Below are 19481 nucleotides of genomic sequence, written 5' to 3' on the forward strand. Positions count from 1 at the left end.
TTAGAGAAAAGAGCTCATTGTACTGGTTGATTACATGCCTCAATTGAATAGTAGCTTGCTGCCAATTATCATTACAATGCCTTATTGGTTTTTTCTCATTTCCACTATGGAAATTAAAGCAGAATTTGTTTAAAATGAGGCTCCATATATATTGTGGATGCAATTGGTTCTGAATATTTGAGCCATTTTTTAAATATCTGGAAAGGTAGGTTGAGGCTATATGAAAATGCTTGGTTGCAGGACTTGAAATGTGTTAGGTTGTCCAGAGGAAATTTTTGGATGTATGACTGATTAAGTGCAATCTAATCCAGCCTTTTGTAAAATGAATAAAAGAAAAGAATGAAGCTGTAGAGACCCTAGTTGGAAGACTCTTGTCACCTTAAAGAAAAGGTAACTAGGGCTAAACTAGAATGTTAGCAGAATCAATGAAAAGGAGGGGAGGGGAAATGTGTGGGAGTCTTTCTAGAAGTAGAATATTCATGACTGGATGACAAAGTCAAACCCAGCTCTACATGATCAGTCTTCCAGCCTTTTACCACACATGGGACTTCATTTCCTGCCATTCTTCCAAGCCTGCTTATTCTGCTGCAGCCACACAGGTCTCCTTACAGTTCCTGGAAGCATGCTAGCTACCACTTCAGTACTCGATTTGTCCTTAATCCTTCTGCTATGAACGTCTTCACTTCCTTGAAGGCTCTGCTCAAATGCCACCTTATCAAACAACTTCCCTGACTACACATTAAAAAACCACATCCTGGCATTCATTATTTGATTTACCAAAGTTTTCATTTTTTTTATAGCACCAAAGCACTGACATTTATGTATATATAACCTGCTTATCTGTTTATCATATGTCTCCCTCCTTTTAGGTAGTAAGCTACATGAGGATAAAGGCTTATTTTTGTTGCCTATTATATCTTTGACACCTAGAACATGGCTGGTACTTAGTTGGTACTCAATAAATATTTGTTGAATCAATGAACAGAATAAATATAAAGGTGAGAGAGATTGAAATAAAAAAATTCTGTCGGTATTTGAAGTCTGAAGGATTCAAAGAATAGTGGTGTTAATGACAGAGTATGGAAGAGTGGAAGAGGAGTTGATTGAGGCTAACAGAGACAGAGGGGAAGATATATTTGGCTTAAATATATCAGCTTCAGTATTTGATGCTGGTGGAACAACCAAAGTAGTACTATGGAATGGGCAATCTAAAATGTGAAGAGAAGTCTGGCATTGAGGTAAAGATCTCTGAGTCATCTTCATAGAGTCAATACTTAAAGTAATGGAAGAAGGAAAAAATGGCAAGTGATATAAAGTCAGGGTTATCAGATTTGAAAATTATCATTTCATTTTGGATGTTTAATGTTTTAAATATACAAACCTATTTATACATATTTTTTGTTTGTTTCATAGCTGGGTTAACAACTTTGGCCATGAAGGTCTTGGACTCTTATTGGATGTTCTGGAAAAGCTTCTGGACAAGAAACAGTAAGAATAAACATGAAAAAAATCACTAAAGGGGAAATTAACAAATTTTTAAGCACAACATAACATGTTTATTTCCCCTCTATTCAGGCAAGAAACTATAGACAAAAAGAATCAGTATAAACTTATTCAGTGCCTCAAAGCATTTATGAATAATAAGGTAAGTAGTATTTATTTCTGCCTGTCACAAAAGGTGAGAGTTTGTTCAACAGTATATGGAAGTAAGAAACAGACAGTATAGTAGGTGCTTATTCGGTTTTCAGAGGGTCTTTATGGTGCAGATCATCATAGGCTTCATTGAAATATTATTTAAAATATACTTCGCTTCACAATATGTTTATTGATATGTTTTTATAATTATGGAAACAGAACAGTCTGATCCCAAATTAGATAATCCTTTTTTTTTCTTTCATGCTTAAATGTTACATGTTGAATACCATTTTTACAGTGTTTTTATTCCATTGAAAAGGAAAATTCAAAGCTATGGTTTAACTTGTTTGCTAACAACGTTATAAGGTTAAGATTTCTATTTTATGTTCAATTAATATCAGTGAATTAATATACGTAGAAGACATTTTTGGAAGATTGCAGGGTTTTTTGTATATGTGTACCAGTTGCAGTATTAGGGACTTCATGAATTCTAAACAAGGGTTTTTTTTTTTTGTTTTTTGTTTTTTTTTTTTTTTCTTGAGGCCTCTTTGGTGCAAAATTGGTGGTTTATTAAAGCATGGGGACAGGACTCCTGGGCAGAAAGAGCTGCTGCCCCAGGGTTGTGAGGGGTGGCTGATTATATACCATGAGGTTGGGGGAGGTAAGGAAAAAGGGAGGTTGAGGAAATACTTTCATATGTTAAAGAAGAGTCACAAGATACCAGGGGCCTTGCCATTGTCAGGTTAAGGTTGTTTACCCATCTAGTAAGGCATTAACATGAAGATAGTTGGGAACTTCCTGGAGGCTGCAGATTATAAAGACTTTTAATTGTATCTACATTCCCTTCCGGAAGCTAGGTTATTGGTAGAAATGCTTTGTTCTTGTAAACTGCTAAGACATTTGCAAACTGAGGGAGACTCAAGTCTTGCAGGATTGTGGTATCTATAGGTTAACTGTTTCTTTGTCCTTTAGGGCAGCCAGGAGTGCCTGAGGAATGTCACATACATCCCATGGTGGGGGGGTGGTTGCGGGGTGTCAGTTTCTGCTTTGTTCTCAGGTTGCCTTCTGTTCCCCCATCACTATGTATTAGAAACTACTTTAACTTATAAATGAAAATTTGAAAATTTAAATAATTTTATTCTCAGTCTATTTGATTTTTAAAGCTGTTAAGTTTGGTAATTGCATGGTAATCCTCTGTTTCTTGGTTTACACATACATTTTTCACTTATTTTCCGTACTATTTAGTATCTACTGGCCACCTTTATACACGCTTGCCCGTTCTGTTCTCTTTGCTTCTTTTTTATCTTGTCTCTTCCATTTTTTTTTTATTTGCCTTGTCTTTGTATATATTATTATGAGCTCTCGTAAAGTTACATTTAAGAGCTTTAGCTATGTTCCCTTCTCCCCACAAAATGTTTTGGAAGTTAAATTAGGCACCATGAAAATATTCATGTATTTGGTACTTAACTAAAAGTTATGCTTGAAATGACGGTTTTGATCTGATGAAATGTTGTCAGATCTTTACTGTTAAATTGTAAAAAGAAGCAAGCATTTCATGAGAAATCTAAGAAATACTTTGTGAGACAAAGGTCAAAGAAAATACCTTCTAAATTTAGTGAATATCCAAGTTTTAGCCTTTTTAAACATTTGTTTACCTATTCATTCTTATAATACACATTCGCGTGCTTGTATTCAAGGCTAGAAAACAAATGGTGGCTCCTCTGCCTAGTTCACTGTGACACTTAACCAAAACCCAGCCACCATCTACTTGGGTTCATAGCTTTTGTAATGCAGCACATCTTCTCAAAGGCGGAGGATAATAGATGGTATGGGAAGACCTATACAGAGGTTTATTGCTTCTTTAACTGGCATATAGTGTACAAAAGAGCTTTATAACATTTTACCCTTTTTGTTCAGTTTTATTTTCCACACAAACATATTGGAGAATTTAACCGTGAATTCCAGACATCTCCTGGAAGACCTAATAACATAAGTAGAATTACTTAAGAAAATCGTATCAGGCGGCTCCTGGGTGGCTCAGTCTGTTAAGGTCCGCCTTTGGCTCAGGTCATGATCCCAGGGTCCTGGGATGGAACCCCAAGATGGGCTCCCTTAGTGGGGAGCCTGCTTCTCCCTCTCCCTCTGCAGCTCCCCCTGCTTGTGCATGCTCTCTCTGTCTGTCAAATAAATAAATTTTTTTTTTAAAAGAAAATCGTATCAGTATATACTTTACATGTTTTTCTTTGTTAAAGAAATACTGCGTGTTCACATATTTCTCCCAAAGCTTTATGGAGTTTATAGGCAGGCTAATATAGGTCATATCTGATCAAGGGGAAAAAACTCCAAGATACAATCATTTAAAATTAAAAAAAAAAAACCAAAGATAGGTAACTGCATTTCAAAAACATTCATATAATGAGGTAGAAGCTCATTGTGGAAGTGTAGGTTTTTAGATCAATGTAAGTTGCTTTTTAAATTAAAGATGTGTTACAAATACATTTCGAATGAAGGGTCTTTTTTTTTTTTTTTTTTCTTTCTTTAGTTTGGATTGCAAAGCATTCTAGGAGATGACAGGAGTCTTTTGCTATTGGCAAGAGCAATTGATCCCAAACAGCCCAACATGATGACTGAAATAGTAAAAATACTGTCTGCTATTTGCATTGTTGGAGAAGAAAACATGTAAGTATTGCTATATTATTATGTTAACTGTATGGAAAATGACACTTGAGAAATTAAAATTCCGTATCATGTGCTTTTCAGTAGATAACTTGCATGAAAATAGTATTACATTTTAGAAAATAATTTATTGGCATTTTATCTTATCTATTTACATTTCAGCATTTTTTCAATTTTTTGAAACAAGTAGATGTAAACAGAATCCTATGGGAAATTCTTCAAAGTTGGATTCAAAGTGAATGAATAAAATTTTATCTAGCTGAAGGTAATCATTAGAAAAATGGGATTAATACACACACATAACACACACACATCCGCCCCATATGCACATCACAAACTTTGACTTTTTTAACTCACTGAATTGACTAGATGCTTTTGTTTTGTTGTTATTTTAATTAAAGTAGTATTTTACTTTATCTGCCTGTAATAAGTGAAAAAATGAAGAAATTATGTATAAAGTGAAGTAAACTAACCTTTTAAAAAGAAAGAACAAAAAGACTGCATTTATTCAGAGTGCATATATGTGTTAATATTAACAAATTGTTGCTGAATGTACAGTAGTTCATGCCTTCTTATGGAAATAATATTGACTAAGAAGCAAAATTTCAGATTTGATGTCATTAATAAGCCTAGTTAGTATGGAACCATTGTGATAAAGAGTGAAATATCTGCTAAGGACAGGAACTAAAATATTTCTTTGAAATTTCGTGTGACAGTAGTAATTTCAATTTGAATCAGAACAGGGCTATGCAAAGATTTTAGAATACTTTAATACATTGACTTTTTCATACCTATTAGAATAACATGAGATCTTGCTTAATGCTGCTTAGTGTCCTTAGAGACCAAAAGCCAAACACTAAAGAAAAATATTATCAGCGAGCATTAAGTCTTAGTGAGAACAAACTAAGGATGAAATAACATATGCAAAAGTAAGATTTCCTTAGGTTTTATAGAAACCTGAGTTTATACATGAGTAAAAAATATTTTTCTTGTCAATTGGATTTTCAATACTTAATTCATATAATACAAACTATTCTGGTATAGTTGTAGCTATAGTTTGATAAGCACAGTATACTACAAACAGCTTAATTTGATTCAGACACTGTATAGCAATAGTTTCCAATATTTTTGTTCATGTAAATAGTTTTCTTGTGCTAAATAATTATAGATGCTTCTCTAATTACCTAGACTTTCAGTTTTTCTTTCTTGTTCCATTTTCAAAGAATGTTGATTTTTTTTTAAGTTCTTTCAAATGTACTTGCTCCTTCTAGTACTTTATTATAGAATCAGTATTTGCGTGTGAATAATATTTTACTAATTGTAGACGTCATTTTATGCTTAAATGGTTATTAATATTTATGTTAACACATGAAATACCAAACTTGGAATTTTTAATTTCAATGTTTATCAACTAAATATCTTTTTAAAAATGTTACCCAGGAAATTTATTTTGCTCAAGATTTTTTTATTGAAGTTTCGTTTTTTTAAATAATTGAATTTTCATTTTGATGTCCTAAAATTATTTAAAGCTATCAATATTTGATTTGTAGAAATATGTGTAAAGGAACACAACTTTTAAATTTTTAGTGGTCTCTATAAACATCAAATGCCAGAAAGGAAATAAGACTGAAAGAAAGAGATAACCCATATTCATGTGTGTGTAAGATGAATTTCTCATTTCTACTTTTTCCCCCCCTCTATAGTCTAGATAAACTTCTAGGGGCTATAACTACCGCAGCAGAAAGAAATAACAGGGAACGATTTTCACCAATTGTGGAAGGATTAGAAAATCATGAAGCTTTGCAATTACAGGTGAGTTGGTTTTGTCTTAAGTTGCTTCTGGGGTTATATTTAAAGTACTCATTTTGTTTAACACCAACTCCTTCTTAGCTATCATTTAAATAGAATGGAACATAAAAATGAAATTCTTCCTATTGCTTGGTCATTTATAAAAGCTAGAGGTTTCATCTGTTAGAATAACAATTTATTTAAAATTAGGAAAAGTACTTCTGGTTACTATAAATATGTATGATTATTGCTGTAGGAAAGACATTAGGGTTCAAAGCTAATGGCCAAGAAAGAGCTCTTGAGATGTCTTTGGTGTAAAAAGGTGATTTTATTAAAGCAAGGGGACAGGTCCCCTGGGCAGAAAGAGCTGGGCTGGGAGGGTTGGTCACAGTGTCCTGAGGAGTGGCCCATTATATGCTTTCAAGCTGGGAGGGGGTCAGGGATAGCATAGGTATCTAAGGAATTTTGGAAGGAAGGTTTCCTGGACCTTGAGGGGGCTAGCTATTGTTGGGAAAGGTCATTTATTAGCATCTAATAAAACCTTAGTCCTGAGACCCTTCAGATGTATATCAGTTGGCTATAGGTTTGGGGATGATTGCCAACACCTGTCTTGGGGGGTTTAGAGATAAAGGAAGTTTCCAAAGGAATTTTTATACATTAAAGTAGACTTACAGGATCCTGGGGGGAGGGGGTTTTGGTGGGGCTAGGATTGACTTTTGCCCTTAGCAAAGTATTAACATCAAGGCAGTTGAGTTCCTAGAGGAATGTCCCTCTGCCTGTTTCAAGGACTTATCAATGGGCTGTAGGTAGTAAGGAAATTTAATAATTTTTCTTCTGTCTTTGTTTCCCACATCAGTTAGCATTAATATTTGGAAGAAATTTGGTAAATAATAAGCCATGGAAATTAAAGCTTTACCAGTAATCATTAGAGCAACAGGATAAGCAGTTTAGCCAATAGTATTATCCTAACAAATGTTGAGGAAGTCTTTGGGCTTATTGTAGAAATTTAGAAAATCTAAGCATATCTTTATGCCATTCACACGACATTCAGAACTCTGACTCACCAGAATAGGGTGGGAACTGAATTGCAATTCTTTGGTCAGAGACTAGCTGATAGCTCTGTGTATACCCAGCCTAAATGTCTTACTTAGAAAATGACAAAACTCACTATCTTTTCTTAGGTGGTTTCATGAACTGACCCATTTTATGAAAGATAACTTTGTTCTGGGGTGATGAGAAGTCATATTTATTGGCCATATTCATGGTGTGAGATCATGGACTAACCATTTTAATTTACATATATTATCTGATTAAGTTCTCACAACAACCCAGGTGTGCAGGCACTATTATTGTCTCCATTTTGTTTATAAGATGAATAGGCTTATTGAGACTAAATAACTTGTTTAAGCTGACACAGCTTGTAAGTGGTAGAGTCAGAATTTGACACCAGGCATTTTGGTCTTCAATGCTCATCTCTTTCTTTTAGACCATGTTTACCATTTGATGCACCATAAGGAACTCTTTCTGAATTAGTGTTTAAACTCCTGTAATATCATTCAACAAAGATGATGTAGGGGCACCTGGGTGGCTCAGTCCTTAAACATCTGCCTTTGGCTCAGGGCATGATCCGGGAATCCTGGAATCGAGCCCTGCATGGGGCTTCTCTGGTGAGAGCCTGCTTCTTCCTCTCCCACTACCCCTGCTGTGTTCCCTCTCTTGCTGGCTGTCTCTCTCTCTTTCAAATAAATAAATAAAATCTTTAAAAAAAAATCACAAAAAACAAAGATGATGTAGTTTTGGAATATAGGTGAGGTTTGGTGAGGTCCGGAGCCAATGGCCAAGAAAGAATTCCTGAGATGTCTTTGGTGAAAAATAGTGGTTTTATTAAAGCACCTGGACAGTACCTGTGGGCAGAAAGAGCTGCTTCACCTGGGTTGTGCAGGGTGACTGATTATATACTTGGGAGTGCATAGGTAAGGAAAAGGGAGGTTTTCAAAAGAAATTTCATATGCTAAGGAGAACCTACAAGATACTGGAGGCCTTGCCATTGTCAAGTTAAAGTTGTCTTTCCCTCTAGCAAGGCATGAACATCAGGACACTTGGGAACTTCCTGGAGGAACATTTTACTCTGCCTGCCTCAAGTATTTGTCAATGGGCTGCAGGTTATAAGGACATTTAATTTTATCTACATTTCCTTCTGGAAGTTAATTTTTTGATAAGAATGCTTTTGCATTTTTATTTTTTTTGTAAATCAGTAAGATATTTGTAAACTGAGGGAGACTCTTGTCTTGCAGGACTGTAATCTGTATAAACTAACCATTTGTTTGTCCTTCCCTTAGCTTTAGGGCAGCCAGGAGTACCTGAGGAATGTCACACATATCCCACCTGGGAGTGGGGGAGGGGGATTTATGGGGTGTCAGCTAGTGCTTTGTCCTTAGCTTGCCTTCAGCTCTCTCATTCAAGAGAAGATGGTTCCACACTTAATTTTATCAAATTAGTTAGTAGTGAATGTTTGTTAAAATTTCTTATCTGATGTAAAACAATGTATTTTCTCCTTTTTTATTGTATTATAAAGTATTAGTACTTTTTTTTTTTTTGCAAAAGTTTGAAACTACAGGAGGTAGATGAATTGGCTTGTCCACAGAGAATGCTGTAGTTTTACAAAACTATAATCTCTTTTAAATATTTAAGGATCTTTGTTAATTGTTACTTCTTTAACTATGATGATCATTTTGAATAAACTTTTATGGTGTGTCTTTTATGTCCATTTTATTACATTTTTAATAGTTAGGATATTTCCTTCTATCGTTGATGTAGAAAAGGATGCCTTTCATTTTATAACTGTTTCAAAGTTGAGTAATTGTCAAATCTATCATTTTTTTTGTAATGGACGTTCGCTAGTGACCTCTGTAATATAAAAAGCAAGACCATTTTTAAGTTGTCATATTGGCTTCTCCAGCACATGTGACAGTATTGTTCATTCCTAACAAAACTCTCTCCTCCCTTAACTTCCATGATACTGAACTCTCCTTGTTTTTCTTTTACCCATATTTTACATTTTAAATCTTTTGTCTCTATGCTTGGCCCTTAAATATACTGCTTTCTAAGAGCCTGATCCTTAGTTCTTTGGTTCTTTGCTTTACTCATTCTGTATGGTGTCCTTAGCCATATCCATCCTTATGACTTCCATCTAGCACTTCTATGTGATGAATTTCTGTGTACTCTTTTTCAAATCCTTGTAACTCAGAACCCATATGTTCAGCTGTCTCCTGACTGAATTTCAAATTCAATATTGTCCTTAGTGCTACTTATCTTCCTTTTCTTCATCCTTCCTACTCCAATCCTTTCTCCAATCTTAACCTGCCTTTCTTTTGTATTCCCAATCCTGATTAATTTTGGGATTATCTACCAAGTTACATAAACCGGAAATGAAATAGTAATCTTTGAATCTACTTTTCCTCTTTTTGCCATTCCTTCAATTACCAAATCCTACCAATTCTACTTCTGTAGTGTTGTTCTTTTGTTCATTAGTATGGCATCCCTCTTCTTCCACCCCTGCTGCCAGTTCTTTGTTTCAGTGCATTGTCATGTCTCATTATTTTATCATTTTAACTTCTCCCCTTCTTTCTCTTAAATAACGTCTCCCCTTTATTCTAGCCCCATTTAAATCATCTTCCACAGACTTATACTTCTTTTTTTTTTTTTTTAAGATTTTATTTATTTATTTGACAGAGATAGACACAGCCAGAGAGAGAGGGAAAACAAGCAGGGGGAGTGGGAGAGGAAGAAGCAGGCTCATAGCAGAGGAGCCTGATGTGGGGCCCGATCCCACAATGCTGGGATCACGCCTTGAGCCGAAGGCAGACGCTTAACCGCTGTGCCACCCAGGCGCCCCCAGACTTATACTTCTGAAATGCAATTCTTGTCAGATCACTGCTTCAAATCCAAGAAAGTCATCCCATAAACTCTATGATTAAAGTATAGACTTCGTCTGCACAAAATACTTCCATCATCTGATTTTTGTTTTCTCTGTAGCTTCATATTTCACCACTCTTCTACTTATACTTTTTGGTCCAGTCATACTGTGCTCAGTTTCCTGAACATTTTATGCTATTTTATTCTTCTGCCTCCATACCTTTGTACATGGCTTCATCCTGCCCGGAATCCTTCTGTATTTCTTGACTTAATAAACTTACTCGGTATGTTTGTATGTTTCTTGGTTGGTACTTATTTGACTTAAAGCATCTTTTTTCCTAACTCCTGCTGGGCTAAGATAAAGAAGGACTTTGTTAATGTCAACAAAGTACTTAATAAGGTCAAGTGTGTGACAGTGTCAATAAAATTTTAAAAGCACACTTTGTTACAGTATGGGTAATCTGTCTGAGGATGTCCTGGAGTTGGCAATTATTGTACTCTGTAGCTCTTTGAATTGTGATCAAACAGATAGATGCTTATATAGTTTTTAGAGCTGGTAAGTTAAAATTTTAAAAAAAAGGTTTTAGCATTTTCCCAATAATTTTATGAAGATATTTCATGTTAAAATAGTTGCCATCTCTACCACTGAGGTAGGAAACTGAATACAATTTTTTTTTGCTAATGATATGTCTCATGCCAATAAAATTTGAGGTATTTGATTACCATTTACCCATTATATTTTAATCGTTTTATTGAGTACAATTTGAGGTTATACAGAAAATCCTAAACAAATACAGAGTGTTGCCTTTAGAAAGTTTATAGTCTCTTTTGTGATATTTCACACTCTGCATCAAGTCCCATATCCCAGGATGAGGACAATAGCATCCTGTGACTAAAGAATGTAGATGATTATTGTAGAAAGATAATATGCTATTGTAGAAAAGGAATGATCATAATGTGATGATGGAAAAACTAATAGTAATTTAGTTTAGTATATATTTATACATGGTACAGATTATTGGATGCTTTATCACATGCACAGTGTTGGTGTTTTTTATTTATATAAATGCATTTATTTGGCAGCATATACATTTATCATGTAGAATCAGAGATCATTGAAATGCAAATAAAGAAACTTTTTGTTTTTATTGATTAGAAACCAAAATTTTGCTCCTGGCCTACCATATTCATTAATAATGGAGAAAATTCACCGACTTATTGTGAATTTTAAATTTTAATTCTCATGGAAGCTATATTTAAAACAGGGGAGACTGGTTTGAAACTTAAAGCTATTATAAAGAAACTAAGCAACAGAAGGAATCTGGATAATGATGATATTCAATTCAAAGGCACTTGTTTTCTTTCCAGTACAAGGAAAAATGTTATTCAGCAATGCCAGATTTGTACACTGTACTGTTGTAGAAAGAATCCAAAACTAAAAGTCATGAGATATAAGTTCTATTCTTATCTTTATGGCTTATTATTAGCTATATGATCTTGGGCAAATCAACTAATCCTTTAGGATTTCAGTTTCCCTCCCTTAAAAGGAGCACATTGAACCAGAGTATTTGGTATTTTTAAGTAGTACTCTGTTTTAAAATCACATGATTCTTTGTTTTCCATCTCTGGAGTTGAATTTTTTTTTTTTTCTTTGCAGATTGATTTTGCATTGTAAGCAGACGATCATGATCTTAAAGATTTATGTACTTGGACATTGAACATACCGATTTTCAAACTTTCATTATTTGGGAATGAGTTTTGTACTTCTTTGGAGCTTAGGTTTTAGATATTAGGCCAGAAGCCTTTTTCATTAAAGTCTCCAGTGTAGTGCTATCCAATCAAACTTTCTGCAGTACCGTATATTCGTGCTGTCCAGTATGGTAGCCAGTAGACACATTTGGCTGTTGAACACTTGAACTGTTGCTAGTGACACTGAGCAACTGACATTTTCATGTTAGTAATTATAATTAAGCTAAATTTACATTGTGACTAGCATCTCTGTATTGAATGGCATAGCTCCTGTGTGTGTGTGTGTGTGTGTGTGTGTGTGTGTGTGTGTATTTGAATGCAAATGTATGCTGAATAGGGAATGTGGTGGCAGGAAGTAAAGGAGAGTGAAGGACCATTATTGTGGATGATGGGATGCTGCCTATACTGCATTGTTCATGAAGTGGAATGTAACACATTCCAGGAACTGTTTTCTACCTTTCCTGGTATTTTTGTTTTGTTTTGTTTTTTTGCATTTCATTATGCGTTTTGATAACCTCTTTGTTTTTTTAATAGAGGTATAAATGACATATACAATAACCATTTTATATAGTAGATAGTATATTGTTAAAATAATTGTATGCTGGGTTGCCTGGGTGGCTCACTCCATTAAGCATCTGCCTTCAGCTCAGGTCATGATCCTGCAGGCCCAGGGTCAAGCCCTGGATGAGCTCATTGCTCAGCAAGGAGTCTGCTTCTCCCTCTGCCCCTCCCCCTCCCCCTACTCCTCTCTCTCTCACTCTCTCTTTCAAATAAATAAATAAAATCTTTTTAAAAAGTAGCTGTATGCTTTTCTAATTAACTTACAGTTTCAAAATTGGATATTTCTAGTGTATTAAACATGATGCAATAGTTAAATTTTATTATCTTACCCATCCTTAAAATCTTTTGTCCCGTGAATCTATGACTGGAGTTAATGAGGCATCTGGAATATACTGGAAATTATTCTACATTTGGCATAAAATCATGAGTTTTCCCCTTGCTGTGTGTCCGTGTATAAGTTAACTGCTTTGAGCCTCAGCTTCATCATCTATTAAATAAGGATAATGGTAATAGTTACCTTGTATGGTTTTTTTAAGAGAATGAGATTAGATGGTGGATTATGTAAAGCCTCTAATATTGTTTGTATAATAAGAATAATAATGATGAAAATAGTTTGAGGTTCTGTATTTATGAATTTAGAATCTACATAATGGATATTTAATGTTTATGATTAATAATATATTCTGGCATTGAAACTAATTATATTTTTAAAATTTAATTTTGTATTTGTAAAAATGAGAGTTATTTTGGTTTGGGATAGATTTTGTTTCTGTCCTCTAAAATGTACAGTGATTATGTAGTAGCATAAAGGAATGGAGATAATTAAGATGATATTTTTGTTCTCCACATTAAAATATAATATAAATATTTTTATAAAAGAGTATCTCTCTGGGTCATTCAGTTGGTTGAGCATCTGCCTTTGACTCAGGTCATGATCCCAGGATCCTGGGATCAAGCCCTGGTTTGGGCACCCAGCTGCTCCCCCCCCTTCCCCCCCCCCGTTTGTGTTTTCTCTCTCTCACTTGCTGTCTCTCTCTCTCTTAAATAAATAATAAAGTCTTTAAAACAAAGAGAGTATCACTTTAGGAGAAGATGTTGGAAAATAACATGATGGTGACTGTTCTGCTTATCTTATTTGTAATTAATTAGATATCTGTTAGAATTTGTTCAACAATAAGTAATACATTGATAATCCAGTGCCATTACCTGTTTAAATTACTGGCTTCAAAGTGTCTCCTAATTATTTTACACTTAAGTGAAAGGATGCAACTTTTTTTTTAGCATTCAGTTATAAATTTATACATTATATGTAAAGTAAATAATAGCATTGAAGCATTTCTTACTAAATGTACTTTTATTTCTATGAAGGTACAGTTCTAAGTCTCATTAACTTGTTTCTTATGGAAATGTTCTCTTGTAGGGTATTAATACAAGCCATTAAGCTGTTATATCTTCTGGCAAAAACAATCCTAGCAGGTGGCAACTTTTCTCTCTGTTAATTTTGGATTGGATATGTGCTTTGGCTTGTTTGGTCATGTTGATGAGGACATGGAATACTCTCGAGGTTCAGTGGGGTGGGTTCTGGAGCCCACGACCAAGAAAGAATTCTTGAGGCCTCTTTGGTGCAAAATTGGTGGTTTATTAAAGCAAGGGGACAGGACCCTTGGGCAGAAAGAGCTGCTGCCCCTGGTTGTGAGGGGTGGCTGATTATATACCATGGGGTTGGAGGAGGTAAGGAAAAAGGGAGGTTGAGGAAATACTTTCATATACTTTCATATGTTAAAGAAGAGTCACAAGATGCCAGAGGCCTTGCCATTGTCAAGTTAAGGTTGTTTACCCCTCTAGTAAAGCATTAACATGAAGATAGTTGGGAACATCCTGGAGGCTGCAGATTATAAAGACATTTAATTGTATCTACATTCCCTTCTGGAAGCTAGGTTATTGGTAGAAATGCTTTGTTCTTGTAAACTGCTAAAGACATTTGTAAAACTGAGGGAGACTTAAATCTTGCAGGATTGTGGTATTTATAGGTTAACTATTTCTTTGTCCTTTAGGGAAGCCAGGAGTGCCTGAGGAATGTCACATACATCCCATGGTGTGGGGGGGTGCGGGGTGTCAGTTTCTGCTTTGTCCTCAGCTTGCCTTCTGTTCCCTCATCAATGTCATAGTTGTCATATTGAACAAAGATCATTCAAGCACATGCAATAATGTAGCTCTGGACGTGTACAGTGTACAAATTTATCTCCCAGGCTATGGAAACTTAAGACGTATGTATCTTCTTATTGTAAATAGAAAGGTTAAGTAATCCATTAAGGTATAACTGTCATTGTAACTTATTTGAAATGTTTTTTAAGGTAATGCCCAGTCTTTGGCAAGTATTTCATCAGTAGTCTTAGTGTTTCATATTGACATTTGAGCATTTATAGACGTTGGACTACATCGTTCAGTTGTCATTTAGATATCTAGTAATGTTAGAAACATAAACTTTAGTCATCACTTTTAAGGCATGCAACTTTTGATTTTTGAGCCTGGATGTGAGGTAGATGGACAAATCTCCCTAAAAGCAGCTTAGATGTATAAGATAATAGATATAAAAAAAGGAATATACCTTTAAATATTTTCTTTCTACTTGAAAAAATAACTATTATAATGATAGGTCTGGACAAGTCAAGTCAAAATTCATTTGAAATATTTTCTTTTGCTGATGTGTTTTTCTCATACTGACTTTTGAGTTTTTTGTATCTCCTTCTATATATACTTGATATTTTTACTAAATCTGGTATTTTCCAGGACTCCCCTCTCTGTCAGCTCTTTGAACACTATACAGTATACTCATTGCATACTTTAAGAATAATCATTTTAAATGTGCAGCTCCTCACTTAACCTATTAGGTAGTTGCCTTAGACCTGAGCAGCATTTCCCAAAAATACTATCAGGAATAATGTATGGATCACCTAGCGATTAGCATTTTGTTGATTCCTTTCTAGCTTGCAATTACCAGAAAATAAGTCCCCTTTTATAATAGGGAATCTCAATATCAGAAAGTAAGAAAAACCAAACCTTTTTTACAGTGTCAGTGTAATTAATGAATCACCTTTGCTTGAAAACAAGACCTTATATTTACTTTGTCATGCAATGCACATTTACAAGACCTTATATTTACTTTGTCATGCAATGCACCAATGCATTGGTGTCACAGCACTTTCTAGTTGATCTTAATTTCCATGCATTCATTTTTATATGCAGGAAATTAATTCATCTTAATCATATATTTTAATACTCGATATTTTTTGCACGTCCATGGAGACAGTATAAATCAGTGTAATAATTTCTCTAAGTTATCACTGATTTCTGTTTAATATCAAGGTACTCGTTTTGATTTATTTTAGAAAAGTGTTCATAACCATATAGAACTGAGGCCAAGTGTACTCTGAGGACAGCTGGATATGAAAGATACATTTCATGATATTTTTAAAGGGCTCTATATGCAGATTTTTGGAACTTTGAGTTTCTGAGTTTAGTATTTCTTCATTTTGTTTAGCAAATCATAGCAATACTTGACCATCCATCATATCTCCATTAGAATTATTCTGAGCATTAGAAACTTAATTTTGTTGTTTATCTTGTAAAGTCATAATCATCCTTATACTTGTGTAAATATTTACATTTCTTTTAATATTTTATAGTATATGTATGTATGCCTTTTGTTAATGGAAAAATAATGATCCTAGTGTATTAAGTGAACATTTCCTTAATTAAAATAATTTTTAACAAACTTTGCTTTCTAATTACAGGTGGCCTGCATGCAGTTTATAAATGCCCTTGTCACTTCACCTTATGAGCTTGAATTTAGAATACATTTAAGAAATGAATTCCTACGTTCAGGACTAAAAACAATGTTACCAGTAAGTTGAGCGTACACATTAAGTCTACTGATGAACTTTAACATTTTTCTCTCTTTAGACAAAGTACTTGCAACAGAGTAGATAAATGTGCCTTGCTATATTTTCTTTTGTAAAGCATTAGCATTTTGTAAGCTTTTCTATATTGCAGTAATATCAGTCTTTATATACAACTGATAATTCAGAATTCAACTAATGTGTCCAGAGTGCTGTGGGTGTTTTTTGTTTGTTTGTTTTGTTTCTTTTGTTAAAGTCCGAAGGGAATTTCTTTTCTTTGAATTTGAATATTGAGAACATAAAGGACTACTGCTTTTTCTTATTCTGCACCTTCAATTTTCATTTAAAAATTTTTGCTTTCCTCTTTGATAACTTAGATTGATATCATTTATATTCAGCATAAGTATAGAATTTTGATCAGTATATTCTAGAAACTAAGGAATGATATTTTTGTTACAGTGCTATAGAAACTTTTCTAAAAAAGTTTTATTTCTTAAATTGAATGTGCGTATATGCTCTAATTATACTGTTAAAACATTTTTGAAATAACTTTATAGGCTTGATCTAAGATAAATGAGGATACTTATTTTATAAACACAAATACAGCTAACGTGACTTTATATTTTATTTAGTATGTTAATTGAAGAGGGATTTTATTTAAAACCATAGTATTGTTAAGAGACATGTAAAGTTTAACTAGTATCTTCATTTAAGCTACTCAGAGCACACCTGAGAAAAAAGAAGCAAAAAGGAGTAAAAAACAAAACAAAACAAATGTCAAGTGAGCATGTATATAAGACTTAGAGTACTAAATTCCTGTGAGGAATGAGAGTGTAGCTTGCATCTGTAGCTTGTGTTCTGATAGTCCTAACTGAAAGTAATTGAAACTCATCATCATAAAATATACCCCACATGGATCTACTGAAGCCCATTTTGATAAGATGTACGATTTGGTCTATCTGGTATTAAAAGTTCTGTGTCAGTTATACTTTGAATGGTACTTTAATCCATGACTTTAAAAAACAGAGAATTGGTCACAGTGAATCAAAGCAACATTTTAAGTGACCTATATGGAGCTTCAATATGCAGTTACTAGGTACAACTAGTTATGGTTGTGTAACACATTTATTCTTGTTGTGTCACATATCTTTCCTCATGAAAAGTCTGTGGCCTTAGGTAGCTACAGATAATGTTATAATCTTGATTTTAGTGTGGCTTTTGAGTTGCCTACTCATTTGTTTCCATGCTGTCCTCACTAGGGTGGTCCTTAATTTCTGGCAGAGTATTAATGTCTTTGGACACTTGCTGGTTTACACGGGCTTCTTAGCATCCTCATTTATTAATATGCCACATATTGTGCCTTAGTTGTTGCTATTACTCTTTCATCTTTTATTTCTCTGTGTCTATTTGTAATTGAATATTCCTTTTCTGCTTCATACTACTGAATGTTTGGTGAAAAAAACTGTTACTCTCAATTTATTTAAGTTGTCCTCTTTTCAGAAAGAGAATGAATGATAGCTCTTGTCCTTACCTTTTACGTTTCTCTGGTGTATTTATCTTTACTGGGTTCAGTGGTCTCATGGTATATTTGGTTACACTGACAGTGAAGATTTTGTATCCATCATTCTAAGCCACACTTTCCCATTGGCCCTGTAGCTGTGTATTAAGCCTCATGCAGCACCATGTACTTCTTAATAAATGCATTCTTCATATATGTATCCAGTTAGATTTTTCTTTAACTGTCACATCTTTTCAATATGACCTGATTCCCAGATCTCAGTGATTCTCAGCAAGAGAAAAGTAGGAAGTGTCATGTGTCTGCCTCCTAAAATTTTGGAATAGAACTTACAAGGATTCTCATTTTTATTTTCTCCCTAAAACAATGGAGCAAAATATGGTTATATAGAGAACTGGTTCTCAGCTAAAGAGGTTGGACATGTTCACCTAAAGAGAATATATCAAAATCTTATTGAGGGTAAGGCAGAGCTGTTTGGTTTGAAAAGAAACAAATCCTCCTCAGATACTTCTTATATATGAGAATCAGAATTCAGGCAGAGAGACCCAGAAGATTTAGAGATTCTTTAATACCATAGATTTCACAACTGATGTTGTTCTTGTAGTTTTATTATAACAGTTTGGAACAAAGGTCAGAATGGTCATGCTTCAATGTATATTAGATGTACCTGACATGTCAATTATTATCTAATGAACTCACTATTTAATTTACTAAATATTTAAGCTTTAACTACTGGATTTCAGGTAGCATTAAACATCTGTACACATGCATGGAAGCTTAATAATATGTTCATAGATGTGTCTTTAACAGGAGGAGATAACTTAATTTTCTAGGATCTATTTATTATATTCAAAGTAGCAAATTAGATGTGGCTAAGGCTAATACAAATAGTTGGTACATGAATCAAAAATTAGACTTATCTGGTTGTATGGAAGTGTTGAATCACTGTATTTTACACCTGAAACTATTATTATACTGTATGTTAACCAACTGGAATTTGAATAAAAAGTTAAAAAGAATTATACCTCTCTGGAATCATTAAGTGTTAGGGAAGAATCATTCTTAGTATTTCAATAACTCCTGAGACCATCGTAATAATATAGTACAGTAGAACTTTTTTCATCAATAAGAATCCTCAAGACAAGGATGATTATTTTAAATATATTCTGTAAAAATTTATTTTCAAAATTCCCCCATCTCTATTGATAAATTATGGTGTTTAAAGGGAGTTTATACTTCATTTATATGGAAAATTCTTTTAATACATTTGCTTTAGTTATTTGGGATTAGTGAGTTGTTACATACTCTACAGTGATTTTTAAACTAGGGTTTGTGCTATAGTTAACTCATATTGATTTCTTGTGAAGTTTTCTTCATCTGCCTTTTATTTTGTTAAATAAATTTAGAAAATATTAGGTAAATTAGGTATGAGAAGGAACAAGATAGTAAGAATGTCTGTATGACATGTCTACATGTCTGTAGGCAGCAGGTGTCTTTATTTTAAAATAGCAACTGACTGGTAATCAGTGATGTACTAGTAATGGAGTTTCCTTTGAAGTACACTATTTTATAGAGATTTAATTATATGTTTTAGAGACTCTGTGAACAAAGTTCTATATCCATACAGCAGTTCTGTTTAAAAAAGAAGCTGAAACACATTTACAATATTTCACATAATAGTTAATAATACTGTAATTCAGTAATGTTATGATATTCTACATTTTAAAGTACAAAAATTTAGT

The 19481-nt window shown here is 33.9% G+C and overlaps 1 protein-coding gene across 3 annotated transcripts in view; it reads left to right on the forward strand.

Moving 5' to 3' along the window:
- DIAPH2 (diaphanous related formin 2) overlaps positions 1–19481 on the forward strand; it is a 1026009-nt gene that overhangs the window by 269541 nt on the left and 736987 nt on the right. For all 3 annotated transcript variants that reach the window (XM_034649855.1, XM_034649854.1, XM_034649853.1), the window contains 5 exons: positions 1414–1488; positions 1576–1645; positions 4178–4314; positions 6015–6123; positions 16119–16229. In XM_034649855.1, coding sequence (XP_034505746.1) covers positions 1414–1488; positions 1576–1645; positions 4178–4314; positions 6015–6123; positions 16119–16229 — 502 coding nt within the window. The remainder of the gene's footprint in view (positions 1–1413; positions 1489–1575; positions 1646–4177; positions 4315–6014; positions 6124–16118; positions 16230–19481) is intronic.

Source organism: Ailuropoda melanoleuca, chromosome X (genome assembly GCF_002007445.2).
Source record: "Ailuropoda melanoleuca isolate Jingjing chromosome X, ASM200744v2, whole genome shotgun sequence".
Taxonomy (NCBI): Eukaryota; Metazoa; Chordata; class Mammalia; order Carnivora; family Ursidae; genus Ailuropoda; species Ailuropoda melanoleuca.